The following is a 13,831-nucleotide window of genomic DNA, read 5'->3' as shown; positions in this document are numbered from 1 at the left end:
CTCCAGGTACTCCCTGACGACCTTACTGCAGCACTTCCTGGTGTGGTGGAAGTGCTGTGGTCCAAGGCTTTTTAGTCCTTTGGGTGCGCCCTGGCGGTGGCCTTAGATCCCCACAGGGTTGAGCCTTCCAGTTCTGTGGCTCCCACACAATCCAGGATGGCTGCCCTCTTATGTACTGGGGAAAGAATTGCCCCTCTCCCAGTCCCCTGCTTCTCCAGGCCTCCTAGTGGGGCAAGGTCCCCGGCCATCCATCACAACCTCCTCAATAAAACTGTGGTGAGCAAGGGTATAAAACCATTTTTAAAGATCTGAGTGTTCCCATGATGCACACTCACCTCAATAATTGTGAAACAGAAGATGTCTGGAAGCACCAGGACTCTTCCTAGAGTTGGCTGTCTGGACAAACTGAGTAACTAGGCAAAAAGGGCTTTGGACAGGAAGGTGACCAATAACTCAATGACTCAACTCAACTCAACTCGTTTTCAGGAATCAATGAGTTCCTGTATGACGCAGGCCCTAGGCCACTTGGGGTCCAAGACCACATTTATGTGTTGCGTTTCCATCACACAGCTACCTACCAGGAACTACAAAACGACCAGAGTTCCTTCAGTAGGAATGCTACAAAAGTTCCTCAGTTTCTTATAACTCCCTGTTTTCTGAAAAGTGTTCCTGTGGTGGGAATGCACCTTAACAAATCTTCAGAAATCCTCTGGTGAGAGGGGAGAACCTGTCGGAAGGACAATCATCTCAGCAGCACTCAACAGTGTTTATGGTGGAGTGGCTAAGCAGGGTTTTCCAAACGACTCTTGAATTCACAAGGAAAAAATATTCTCTGCTCTGATGAGACAAAAATTGAGCTCTTTGGGAAGACCTCCGAGCACTATGTCTGACTAAGACCAGACTGCTTACATCTTCCTAAAACCATCCCTACAATGAAGCATCATGCTGTGGGGATGGTTTTCAGCTGCATGGACAGGAAGACTGGTCAGAATTGGAAAAGGATTAATGCAGCCAAATATCAAGAGGTTCTTTAAGAAAACCAGCTCCAGAGTGCAGGTCATCTCAGACTGGGGTAGTAGTAGACCATTCAGCGTGCCAATGACTTGAAGAATACTGTCAAGACAATGCTGGAGTGGCTTTGAGTCAAGTCACTGACCATCCTTGAATGGCCCAAAGAACATCTGTTTTGAGATTAGGAGATGGCAGTGTACAGATACTCACTCTAATGGAGCTTGAGAGGATTTGCCAGGAAAAAAATGGATAAACTGTTCAAATCCAGATGTGCAAAGCTTGTAGAGTCTCACCCAAGAAGACATGGAAGCTGTAAATGCCACCAAAGGGGCTTCCATAAAGTACAGAATTAATAGTCTGAATAGTTATATAAATGAAAGATTTCAGTTTTTTATTTTTAATATATTCAAACCCCTTTCTGAAAACATGTTTTTATTATGTCGTTAAAGGCCATTGAGTTTAGATTGATGAGCAAAAATGGCAAATTTATATCCATTTAAAATTAAATCTATATCAACAAATGCAGAAAGTAAAGGAATCTGAATACTTTCTGAATCCACTGTCTTTATAAAACATAATCAACATAGCAGAATGACCCAAGTTTCCCATATTCATCTGCTTCTCCATTCACAAGGATTCCAGTTAACAAAATGGATCATTACTTCATTAGTTGCACCAACAAACCATTTAAAACAATCTAGTCAGTCATGGTTCTCTGAAAACTTATATTTATTAATAAAATGCCTTTCCAATATACCCATGGCACCAATGATTTTCAGTGCTAATTTTGGCTGGGCTGTGAGCCAACTGGCGAAATACTCAAATACAAAGATAATGTATTTGATAGTTTACATATTAGGTAATGTTTGCTGTCATTTTTAAAGAGCTTGAAAGGTTAAAAAAATACAACTTCTGATAAAAAAAACTTTCACATATAATTCATTATTTGAATTTTCTTAATGAGAGTGAAGGAAAATGAATAATTATGCTTAAATCTTTAAGAACCATCGATATATATTGATATGAATATATATATCAGTTTCACATTTAGATTATTTTTCTAGATAAGGCCCACCATGAAGTGAACCTGCAAATAAATGTGTGAACATTCAGTTTTGGAAAAAGCAGGGCTGCAGTTCTGCAGCTAGATGGCAGAGCTCTTACTACAAGGGAAAATGGTGGCAGAATCTACACTATCAGCATTGTAAAGGAACAACATTCATAAGTATACTTTCTGGATGTCACAATAGAACTGATGAGCCATCCAGTTTGGATTTGAGCCAAGCCACAGATCTTGTCTTTAATCTTAAAGCCACAAACTACTTAGAAACAAACATATGTTATACACTTTACAAAAACTAAAAATAGTTTTTGATGTTCATTTAATGTCATCAAGTTTACCAGCCCTAAGATTACTCAGACATTTTAAAGAAATAAAACATTTTCATGCAACTCAAATGCCCTGCTCAACTGTAGAACTATTTCAAAGAAAAATGCTTTGGTAGAGAGCTGAATAATAAAACCAATTATTTGCAGAGGCCTCTCTGCGTCCTGGCAGTATACACTTAACCAAAAATTTACTTTAAACAGCACATTGTGAAAAGCCAGCTGAGAACATTTTCTCAGAACACCAAAGCACTAAGTAGTGTCTGGAGTTTTGAGTCGAGTTTACTGTGTCACAGGGAAGATGGGGTATGAATGTAACAGAGATGTAGATACCTACAGTAACAAACCCTGAAGGGACATCTGACGGAAACTGTGGCAAAACACTGACTTTTGGCTAACAGTAAAGTTGGATCTGTACAATAATTGTACCATGAATCTGCTCTACAAACCATTAAATAATTTATCTATACTAATAAACGGCAAAGCCCTTACTGACTCATTCATCACTAATTCTCCAACTTCCCTGTGTAGGTAGAAGGCTGAAATTTGGCAGGCTCATTCCTTACAGCTTACTTACAAAAGTTAAGCAGGTTTAATTTCAAAATTCTACGCGTAATGGTCATAACGGTCGACAACATCAACCATGTTAAACTTTCTGATTTATGGCCCCATCTTCACGAAATTTGGTAGGCGGCTTCCCTGCGCTAACCGAAACCAATGTACATACTTATTTCGGTGGTATGACGCCACTGTCAGCCGCCATATTGAACTTTCCAACGGTCTTTGTTATCTATGGGCCCATCTTCAAAAAATTTGGTACACGGGTTCCCAACGCTAACTGAATCCTACTTACGTACATATATACGTCCATAGCTAGCAGCTCAGTCGCCGTGTGAGGCGGCATTGGGTCCCCCTTCCCCACGCCTCCCACGTAGTTGGCTACCTGCCTATATGAGGCCATCCATCGCTCCAGTCTCTTCATTCCTTTCCTTCCCTTCCTTGCTTCGCCATGGTATTGATGACTGCAGCCTTTTTATTTAATCCACGGCTTCTCCTCTGTTTTATTGTTCATTTATTACAATTATAGTTATTGTGTAGGTATTTTAGACTTAGTTTACATTGTTCAGGTACCCATTTCCTTTATCGTTCCAACCATACCCCCATTAACATGTCTATCGAGGTGATAACCATTGATCAAAGAACTGTCACGGAGTAGTTTCCATGCCCAGAGATGGCGCCTGCCTTTTCCATTCTCCGTGTTACATATTGCACGGCCATATCAGGCTCACTCTTGATATCCGGAGGAACATTGTGTCTTATGTATTGAATGACTGGCACAGGTTCAAGGTGTGGACTGATGACGGGACAGGAGATAATTATACTACACAGGAGCACTATAAGAGTGAAATGCTTAAGCCCTTCACCTATGGTTCTACATGTGAGTTGATGGATGCCGCTGAATTGTTCGGTTGTCGCTTTCAAGTGTACCGAAATGGCCAAATATTTTACACCTTTGGACAACCACCAATGCCTCTTAAACATCTTAGATTCACAGATGATGATTTGAGTAATGGACATTTTGATGTTTATGAATGTTTAAACTCTCAAAAGCTGGATGCGAAGTTATCGATGAAACCGGTTGTATGCTTACAACGCTTGACAGATGCCGAATGTCACTTCAACACAACAAGTCCTGCAAATGCTAACGTAATTGAAACAAACCATGAAACTCAAACCAATTATGACAGCAGCAATCCAAGCTGTAAGAAAACAGTAAAAAGGAGGCGTGTCAGACGTTGTGGTACATTTTCTGATGCAGCTAGATGGAAACAACTTTGTGACGCTGCCGCCAAATACTCGCAGAAAAATCCACAAGTTAATAGACACGCTGTCGCTTCACAACCGAAAACATAACAGTCTGTGGATTCATTTGTAGAAGTGGAGGATGCGGTGCACTCTCCGGTAGAGTTTCTCCACACTCTGAATCCACCAGGCACTCCTGAGCATTATCTAATTTTGAAGGTTGGGACAGCAATAATGTAACTGAGAAACTTACAGCCACCGAAACTTTGTAACAGCACGAGACTTCAGGTCACGTGTCTGCAAAAGAACCTAATTGAGGCAACTATTTTTACTGGCAGTGGGTTAGAAGAGAGTGTTTTTATTCCTCGCATCCCCGTTATACCCTCTGATCTCCCATTTCAATTCAAACGCCTCCAATTTCCAGTAAGGCTCTGCTTCGCAATGACAATTAATAAGTCTCAGGGACAGACCCTACAAAAGGTTGGCATTAATTTGAGGCAAGATTGCTTTTCACATGGCCAACTGTACGTTGCATGCTCAAGAGTAAGCTCAGCGCACAACTTGGTCATATTACAACCGAAGGGCCGAACTGACAACGTGGTATACAAAGATATCCTTAACAAATAATTATTGGTATATTTTCCCTCAGTTTAAAAAGGTTTACTTTTCTTCTTAACAAAAATTTTAAGGCAGTACTTCGCTGCTGCGAAGCACGGGTATTTTGCTAGTATCTAATATATAAAGCTCAATGAGTGGGTGTGTTTGTTCTTTAGACAATTAAATATCCTTGGTTCATTCTCAGCAACATTTTGCACGCATATGCTACTTTATCAAAAAGTGATACTACACTTTTTTGAAACCCAAAATTTTGACCCTGGGGGGCACCTTTGGTTGGGAGGTTCCTTTTTGCAACAGTGACGTTACCCAGATTTGCAGCCCTGAAAAATAATTAAAAGAATTTATAACTTTAAGAAACACCATTTACAGAAGTGCCTTAAAATTACATACAAGGGCAATGCTGGGTGCTAATGATGTTAATTAATAAAAACGCATATACTTCAATGTAGGAAAACTGAAATGGTGAATGGCGTAGAAGTGGAAATATTACTTTTTTATTTCATTACTAGCTGACTACCCAGTGGCTTTGCTCACTGAGTGCAAGGGAAAAAAATAAAATGTAGTACATAAATTATTAAACAGTAAAACATTAACATGTAATAAATAAAGATACATTGAGCAGTACTGGAGTGCTTTCGGGTAAAGTACATTTTAAAGGCGCTATAACACAACATGTAAGTAGCACTAACAGCAGCTTAAATGTATTTGGATCATCTCTCAGTAGCAAATCCCTTGTGAAAGGCACTACACAACCGCTGTGGTATAGAAATTACATTTTCTATGCGATCCTGCAAATTTCTGCCTGACAACCTTGCACTACGTGTCTGTGATTTAAGAGAAAAATATACTGGGAAACGTGGATGCTGCCCTTCCGTGCTTAATGGGCAGAAGGTCCAAACAATTCCTAAGTCCAAAACGTAACATGAAGAGGTCGGTACATATTCTACATCACAAAAGCAACCTTGAATGTTGTGGGGTTTTAGTGACCTGAACTCACCTTAAGGGACAGTAAGTAGTCGTGCAGCGCAATTTACAAAGAGAGTTTTGCTTAGATGGCGCAGATCACACTCATTCGCAAAGATTTCCACTCTCCCAGGAGCAGAGGGGGACTCGAAGTGTCACAAACAGTGCGAGAAGAGAGGACGCCGCCCAAAACTGCGAAGCGCTCAACATTCTGCACCTCCCAGCGTCCACTTTTTTCTCAGGACCCGTCGCCACTGAAGGCGGTCTTGTCTTCACATTGTTTACAGCTCGGCGCAGTTGAAAAGTAGAAAGACGCAAAGCTGTTTTCCTCATCTCTTCTACTATCAAGTACTGCCAATTAAAAAAGTTATAATGTGGCAGTTTCCACGTCAGTCATGTGGACGAATAAATAAAACTTCTCTGTCAGAACGCACCTGGCGGTGGATGGCTCAGCGCAGGAGATCAGACAGGAGGGCTGGGAGAGGGCGACGCAGGGCTCACTTCTATGAGACAGATCGGAGTGTTTGTGTTTACTTCTTTTAAATATCAGTAAAATAACTCTCGCACAAATAATAACAATTCATAAAGACGATATAAAAATGGCGTCCACAAACAAAGTGATTAGTTCCTGTATTATAATATGTTCTGTGGTCAAACATAATTTTCGTTTCACGTGGTCATACGTCATTTCCGTTTCAAACGTGATAAAATTTTATAGATATAGATTACTGTAGCTATTAGAGAAGATATTTCTAGTTTCTAACACGGGTCACTTTGTCTCTGTCTCAAGCTGTACAAGACCGACCAGTAAGAGGAGAATGGAGACCTCGCAATGCCCAGGAACTGTCCTCTCCTCAAGCTAGTATGTATGGGAAATGTGAGCACGATGACATACCCAAAATGGGACCCAAAAACCATAACCCTTCAAAGGACCAAAGAAAACAGATGCATATTTTAAAAATTATCTGGAGATAAAGCTATAAGAAAAGCAAAAATAATACAATTTATTTTTATACAGCCCAAAATCACATAAGAAGTGCCACAATTTTGACTCTCTAATTAAACAAGGAAAAACTCCCAAAAAAACCTTGTAGGGAAAAAAATGGGAGAAACCTTGGGAAAGATGTTCAAAGAGAGACCCCTTTTCAGGTAGGTTGGGTGTGCAGTGGGTATCAAAAAAAAGGGGGTAAATACAATACAATACACAGAACAGAACACAAGTAATCCTCAATACAATATAATAGTGCAATAGGAATATTACAAGTGCAGAGAAGAATTCAACAGTAGATGATATCACATAATACAATTTGGATTTGCTCAGAAATGAGCCCGATGGACAGGTCTGTCCTTGTTTGTGACACTAATGTTTATAATTTTGTATTTAAAAGGATGACGGATCCATTTGCTCACATGATTAAGTAATCTAAATGAGCCAAAATGAAGACATTTTTGCATGTCTTGATATAGTAAGCACCTCTAGAGTTTACATACCTCAATTCAGTTTCTTATTGCGGTTCCTTCTTTGAGGTACCTTCACATTCTGCTTTTTAGCTTCTCCTGGAAAATCACAGATATTAAGCTGATGGCTGACATATGTCTGTGTGCTGTGATGGTCCAACACTCAAACAGGCTCTTTCAACATTGAGCCCGTCACCGCATCTGTAACACTGAGGAGATCAGCAGGTTAGGTGAGCACTTGAGTGAATTGACTGTGGCCAAGTTATTTGTCCTCATTTAATATTTTTCTTCCGGAGGTTGCATAATTTTTTCTTGCAGGAAAGTTGAAAGAGGTTGAGCTATTAAGAGGGCTAAAATAGCTGCATTAGAGGCTCGGCACAGCATCACCACAGAAGATGTTCAGCACCTGGTGATGTCTATGAATTGCAGACTTCAAGCTGTCATTGCATGCAAGGGATATACAACTATGTACTAAATGTCCTAACATTGCTATGTCCCAAACATTATGGTGCCCTTAAATGGAGGGACCATGTAGAAAAAGTGTTGTCATTTCCACATGGTGTGACCAAGCATTTGCAAATACCTTTAGATTAAAGTCTGCATTGTGCACTATAATCAAGTTTGAATTGTTTGACTTGTAATTCGTAATTTGTAACTGTGGAGTAAAGGGGTTAATCAAACAAAAGTGTGACTTTGTCACAAACTTTTTGCAGGTCACAGTTATCACATTTATTTTGAGTACTTTTTCATTTTTACTATTTTTTGGGGTTCTCCTTGTTATAAAGATGGTTTTGGTGTGCAACAAGGATGAGAAAATAACTTTACAAAAATAAACTGAATTTATGTCAAATATCACACTCGCACTTGTAAAAAATAAATACTGTAGACAAAAAGCACCTGAGTCACGCATTGCTCTGTCCTCTGATCAGATGAACTCTCAGGGCGTCCTTGAATCTTTGGACTCAGGCGAGCTCAAGCACAACTATGTCTGCATTTTTTACGCAGGACCTCAGTTGTGTGGTAAATTGGCTGATCTCTGGACTTTAAGCCATAAGGTTGCTGATTCGGCACCCACTTCTAACTTGCTGCGTGAAACTGAACAAGTAGCATATCCTGCCTGAGCTCCATTTATTTAAACAAAAAACAACAGATAAACAATTGAACTAAAGCTGGATGCCAGAAAATGTCTTGTATTATTGTTAGAAAGACTGTGCATGCCAAAGTAAAATGGATAAGGGAAGATATCATAAATATACAGGTACATGTTTTTCTAAAACAATCTACTGTGATGGAAACCGGGGTGTCAGCAATCCCCAAACCCCAAATATGATCACACCAAGAGTCTCGAGTTCAAATGACACTGCATTTATTGCACACACTCCTCAAGAAATTTAAGTACAGCACAAATTTAACACAATCACAAGATTCCCTTCCTCTCTCTGTCTCCTCAGTAGTTCTCACCACCACCGCAAAGCCTTCCTCCAACTGAGTGTTGCTCCATGGCACTCCCAGCTCTGACTTGTTTGGAAAATGGAGTGCCGTCTCTTTTATTAAGGAACCGGGAGTACTTCTAGTGCCAGGGCCACTGCCCGATGGAAACACTTCCGGGTCATGTGAAAGTCTATTATAGCAGGGAGCTTCTCACCCTGAAACGCACCCAGTGACCCCAGCAGGGCTGCTCTGCTAGACAACGTCTCCCGGCATGCCTTGCTGGCTTCCCGCTGGGCACCGATATCTGGGATCACTGCCTTTCTAGGGTGTTGGCGGTGTAAAAAGCCCCCAGCGACATCATCCATCTTTAGTGAGCTGTCCGTCCATCCCTTCTGGTCCTTCCTTACTTCTGGGTCTGATCCCTTTCTCCTCCCCAGCCAGGATGCCTGTCTGCCTACTAGGAGCCTCCTGTCCGGGATGCCCGTCCTGCCTATCTGGCATCTATGTCAGATGGATATTATGATTCACCCATTTAAAGAATTATTTTAAAAGTTTGAGGCCAACTGACTCATTAATCCAGAATCAATTATAAATGTAAAAACTTCTCAGAGGCTAACAGATTCAAATGCTAAACATTATGTAAGGTGGACAAATGTTTTAATAACCAAACTTTAATGGATCACAAGGCTGTTTGAAGTTATTTTTTATTAAGTTTACATGTCAAGGTGATTTCTTGACAATCTATTTAATATTAATATCATGCTTTTAAATGTACATTTGTTTTCCTGTTATAGTTTCTTTCTTATACAATGGCTCGGTCAATTTACACTTCTTTTTAAGAGGGAAGCTCTCGTTGTATTTGGACATAAACCATACATAAATAAAAACATTAAAACAAAGGACACACTCATTAACGCAGAAGATGTTTTTCCCCAAGCCAATGTGTTCATGAACCCTGAATTTTGGGTTTTTACAAGAAAAATTAGAAAATCTGGACACATCATAAGACATACATGAACCCTAGATACAATATATACATAATAAAAAGTTTTCAAAACATTTTAGTGTATTTTGATGTTTAACACAATTCAATCTATTATTATGTTGTGAGGATTCACAATGTGGCAATGTCTACCAGCATTAAATAGCAAATATAGATATCATGTAATACCTAAGACAGAAATTGGGAACCCAAATATACAGTAAATACACAACAAGATTAAACAGTTCTGGACAAAGAACACATGCAAATCATTACAGTGTAGACTTTAAAAATTATTTCTTGTTATCCTTATTTACCTTACATATTTATACACTAAATAAATAGTTGAAAACACACATTTTGAACAAGTGTGTCTGTCTACTGATCCAGCCAGAGACATAAATGTATTTAAAAAAAGATGTTTAAAGCCAAGTGTTTTAGGCTTTTCCTTATTTTTCAAGACCCTTTCTTCATTTTAATATTTTAAAATAACAGTTAAATTCAGGTAAACAGAATAGCCTATTTGGATCTTCAGAATTTTCAGTCTAAGATCTCATAATGAAGAAAAGAAATGTTACTAATTTAAAATAACTACATTTCCAATTTTCAAAACTGCGATGCCCTTGATTTATATATTTGTAAAGCTGAACGTGCAAAAATTGCACACTGTACTTTTTCCTATGTTAAGTTTATTTATCAGCTTTATCTTAATATACTATTTATAATAAATAAATTTGGGAAAACATATGAATGAAATTTGTCACTTAAACATATCAGGCCATTTAAGAAGTAGCCTTGTACTTTTCAAACCTATTAAGACTGGGTGCTTTCAAATGCATGTCACATCAGAAAATTGCAATTTGTCACATTTATGTATTGTATGAACAAAGTATGTACTTTTATATATTCTACCGACTACAAAGCTAAGGTTGTGCGAATTACAGCATTTAAAGCTCCCACTTACTTCCAAATACTTTGTGTTACCACATTTTACTCTTTTCTAGCAGATGTTCTTGCAGATGTTCTTATTAAACTTTGCTGTGACAAGTATTGTTATTAGACAGACAGACAGATAGATAGATAGACAGTCAGACAGACAAAGATAGATAGATAGATAGATAGATAGATAGATAGATAGATAGATAGATAGATAGATAGATAGATAGATAGATAGATAGGTAGGTAATGTCCCCAATTAACCTTCAGAACAAACAGGGCTTTTCACTTTAAGTTTGAATAACTGTTTAAAAATGACAATAAAACCTTTAAAATGCTACCATTTTGCCTGAAGAGAAGACAATATTAAAATACAAACCTGATATTTTATACATCTTATCTGTGCAATATTATTACACGATTAAGATTTTAAAACAAAAAAAAAATTAAACAATATTCCAATATCTGTGGCAGTATGTTTTGATTAGACTAATGTCTCTGAATGATATTGTAACTGTGTCTGTCGAGTGCTCTGTCTCAGCTTGTTTTAAAACAAGATTTATAAGGAAGCAGAAGAAACAAGATACCATATGGCCATTACATTTGGTCTGTTTAGAAATCCATTTCAGTTTCCTCTGTCACCCTTGTGCTGTTATTTGACATACAACGACACTGTTCAGTGTGTGATTGGGCCAATTTATAGCAAATGGTTAGCTTATGACAGCAGCCACCCGAGGGATAAACTGTACTGATGCAATTAATGCCTGATAATGTTCCTTATGCCATCATCATGGTATGATTTCACAGGGAGGGATACTGAAGGAGAAGGTACAAGGAATGCAGTTCACTACTCCAAGCAGCTAAGAGCCTGGGGACAGCCAGTGTCTCAGCTCCTCTATGCCTTGTTGAATCTGAGTGAAATAAAAGTCCATGTTCTTTGCAAAATCTGTGCATACATTTGAATCGACATCCCCAAAGGTGCAGTATAACGCAGTCCCTCCAACACTGATGAAAACTGTTGCAATGCACAACAGGACTAAAAGAAGGCAGGAACCACCGCCCTCTTCATCTGTAGAGAAAAAATAAAGCATAATAATTATTTAAGTAAAGATGACAGGTAATTACTGCCATGACAGTTTTGTAAGTGTTGTTCCCCAAGTTCTTTGTTATAATTCAAGAAGCATGGGCAACTTGGACAACTTAAGCTCAGCATAAAAGCATCAGTGTACATAGTTTTATTTATTTTAACCAAATTATGTTGTGGATGAAATGTGGGTACACATAAAAGCCATTTATTCAGTAAACTATATTAAAGAACCGTATTTTTAAATACTGGGTTTATTTTCCTTTATACTGCAAGAGTTTTAAGTTTATAGTATGTTAATTTTAGAGTAGAAAATCAATCAAAATCTTTCCTTGTATGTGTAGAGGGTGGCAGTTGGTTTACATTAGTCTTCATATTCTGTGTAAAGGAAGCGTTCATATAAATAGCTTTAAAAGGCTTAGAATTATAGCAGGCATATGTTCAATTAATGTAATGTATATTTGACCCATCTAATGCAGTAAAACCTTAAATTTGAAACCACATTATTTATTTTAATTCAAACACTCCAAGTAAACAATTTTCTACATTGAAGGAATACTCCACCTATAAATGATAACATTTTATTTCACTTAACTTTTGATGTTTATAGTGATGGCCGAGAAATGCTTTAAAATTTCATGTTATTATGGACAATGGTGATAAAGTTATTTTTCATTAAAGAATATTTAAGCAAAAAAAATTACTGAATGTCTGAAACATTGTAAACATATAACTGGATACTTGACATTTGGATTATGCAACATGAGCAATTTGAGATTTATTTCATATTTTGATATTGATTGGTATTTTTCTGCATTGTCCCCCCTTGAAGTTCGCTGTATCAGGAACTTTGTTTTCTCTACTCTCCAAGAAAAACTTTGGGTTGATTTTCTGTAATCATTACTAAAAAACATTGTGCATTTAACAGATAAAAAATATTTATCACTTTTGGGTGGGGTATGAGCAGAGTTTAAAGGGGACCAACCATCACATGTGGAATACAGACTCATAAACTGACACAATGAATAAAGATTCATTTCTCTCCAGCACATTTTATTTTAAATATTATAGCACCATAATCTTAAGTTTTTTTGTTACATATTTCATGTTTTGGTTGCAAAACATGTTTTCCACATATACTGTAACTACAAAGCTTTACAGAATGTGGTGCAAAAAATAGTTTATTATTTACTGTCAGCTTAAAGTAGAACATACTTCAGTTAAAAACTACACAATTTATAAATCCTAGAGTTTTCATAATTTTTTCTGAAGTTGTGCTTAAATGTATACATTTATAACTCAATAACTGATGGTCAGTCTGATTAGTCACAAATTAGTAATTGGAGAAATGTCACTGCAGTAGTGAAGTGCATCACCAGTGCACTTTTGTGAGACAGACACACCTCAGGAGACCATTCACCTCTGCCAATCTACTGCATTCGATTGGCAGGCACAAAAACTCTTCGCACAGTGCAACACAGATATGACAAACACTTTTGGTTTGCATCAACACCATAATTCTTAGCCAGTGCAACACAGATATGACAAACACTTTTGGTTTGCATCAACACCATAATCAGATTGCACAATAAATGTGTATTTCAAAAAAAGAAAAATGATGGTGATTTTATTTTTATGGAATCTGCTGCAAACAGAAAGAATGACAGTTAAAGGTTATACAGTAAATGTTTTATACTTGACAGGCATTTACAGTGATCCGGCTTAAAGTAATGTAAACATGCTGAACAAGGGAAAAAACGATAACCTGCCTCCTGCAGTATGTATATCTATACTAATAAAAGGCAAAGCCCTCACTCACTCACTCACTCACTCACTCACTCACCCGTGTAGGTAGAAGGCTGAAATTTGGCAGGCTTATTCCTTACAGCTTACTTACAAAAGTTGGGCAGGTTTCATTTCAAATTCTACGCGTAAGGGTCATAACTGGAAGCTATTTTTCCCATATAATGTAATGGAGTTGAGTTGAGATGGCGTGGGGGAGTTTCGTGACATCATCACGCCTCCTACGTAAGTACGTAGAGAACAAGGAAGAACTCCAAACAGCGATGAGCACAAAACGCCATTTCACAATTGAGAAGGCAGAAAAACATTATGAAGCAAATTATGCATACAAGCATATTCATAAGTACAGCTACTGT

At 38.0% G+C, this 13,831-nt stretch overlaps 1 protein-coding gene across 2 annotated transcripts in view; it reads right to left on the bottom strand.

The window, feature by feature from the left end:
• Positions 1-10,668: 10,668 nt before the first annotated feature.
• Positions 10,669-13,831, bottom strand: part of cnsta (consortin, connexin sorting protein a) — a 132,037-nt gene continuing 128,874 nt past the window's right edge. For both annotated transcript variants that reach the window (XM_039748804.1, XM_039748805.1), the window contains one exon: positions 10,669-11,657. In XM_039748804.1, the coding sequence (XP_039604738.1) occupies positions 11,449-11,657 (209 nt within the window). In that variant the 3' untranslated portion in view covers positions 10,669-11,448. The remainder of the gene's footprint in view (positions 11,658-13,831) is intronic.

Source organism: Polypterus senegalus, chromosome 3 (genome assembly GCF_016835505.1).
Source record: "Polypterus senegalus isolate Bchr_013 chromosome 3, ASM1683550v1, whole genome shotgun sequence".
In the NCBI taxonomy this organism is placed as follows: Eukaryota; Metazoa; Chordata; class Cladistia; order Polypteriformes; family Polypteridae; genus Polypterus; species Polypterus senegalus.
The sequence above is the reverse complement of the archived record's forward strand: the minus strand, read 5'-3'. Positions and strand labels throughout refer to the sequence as shown.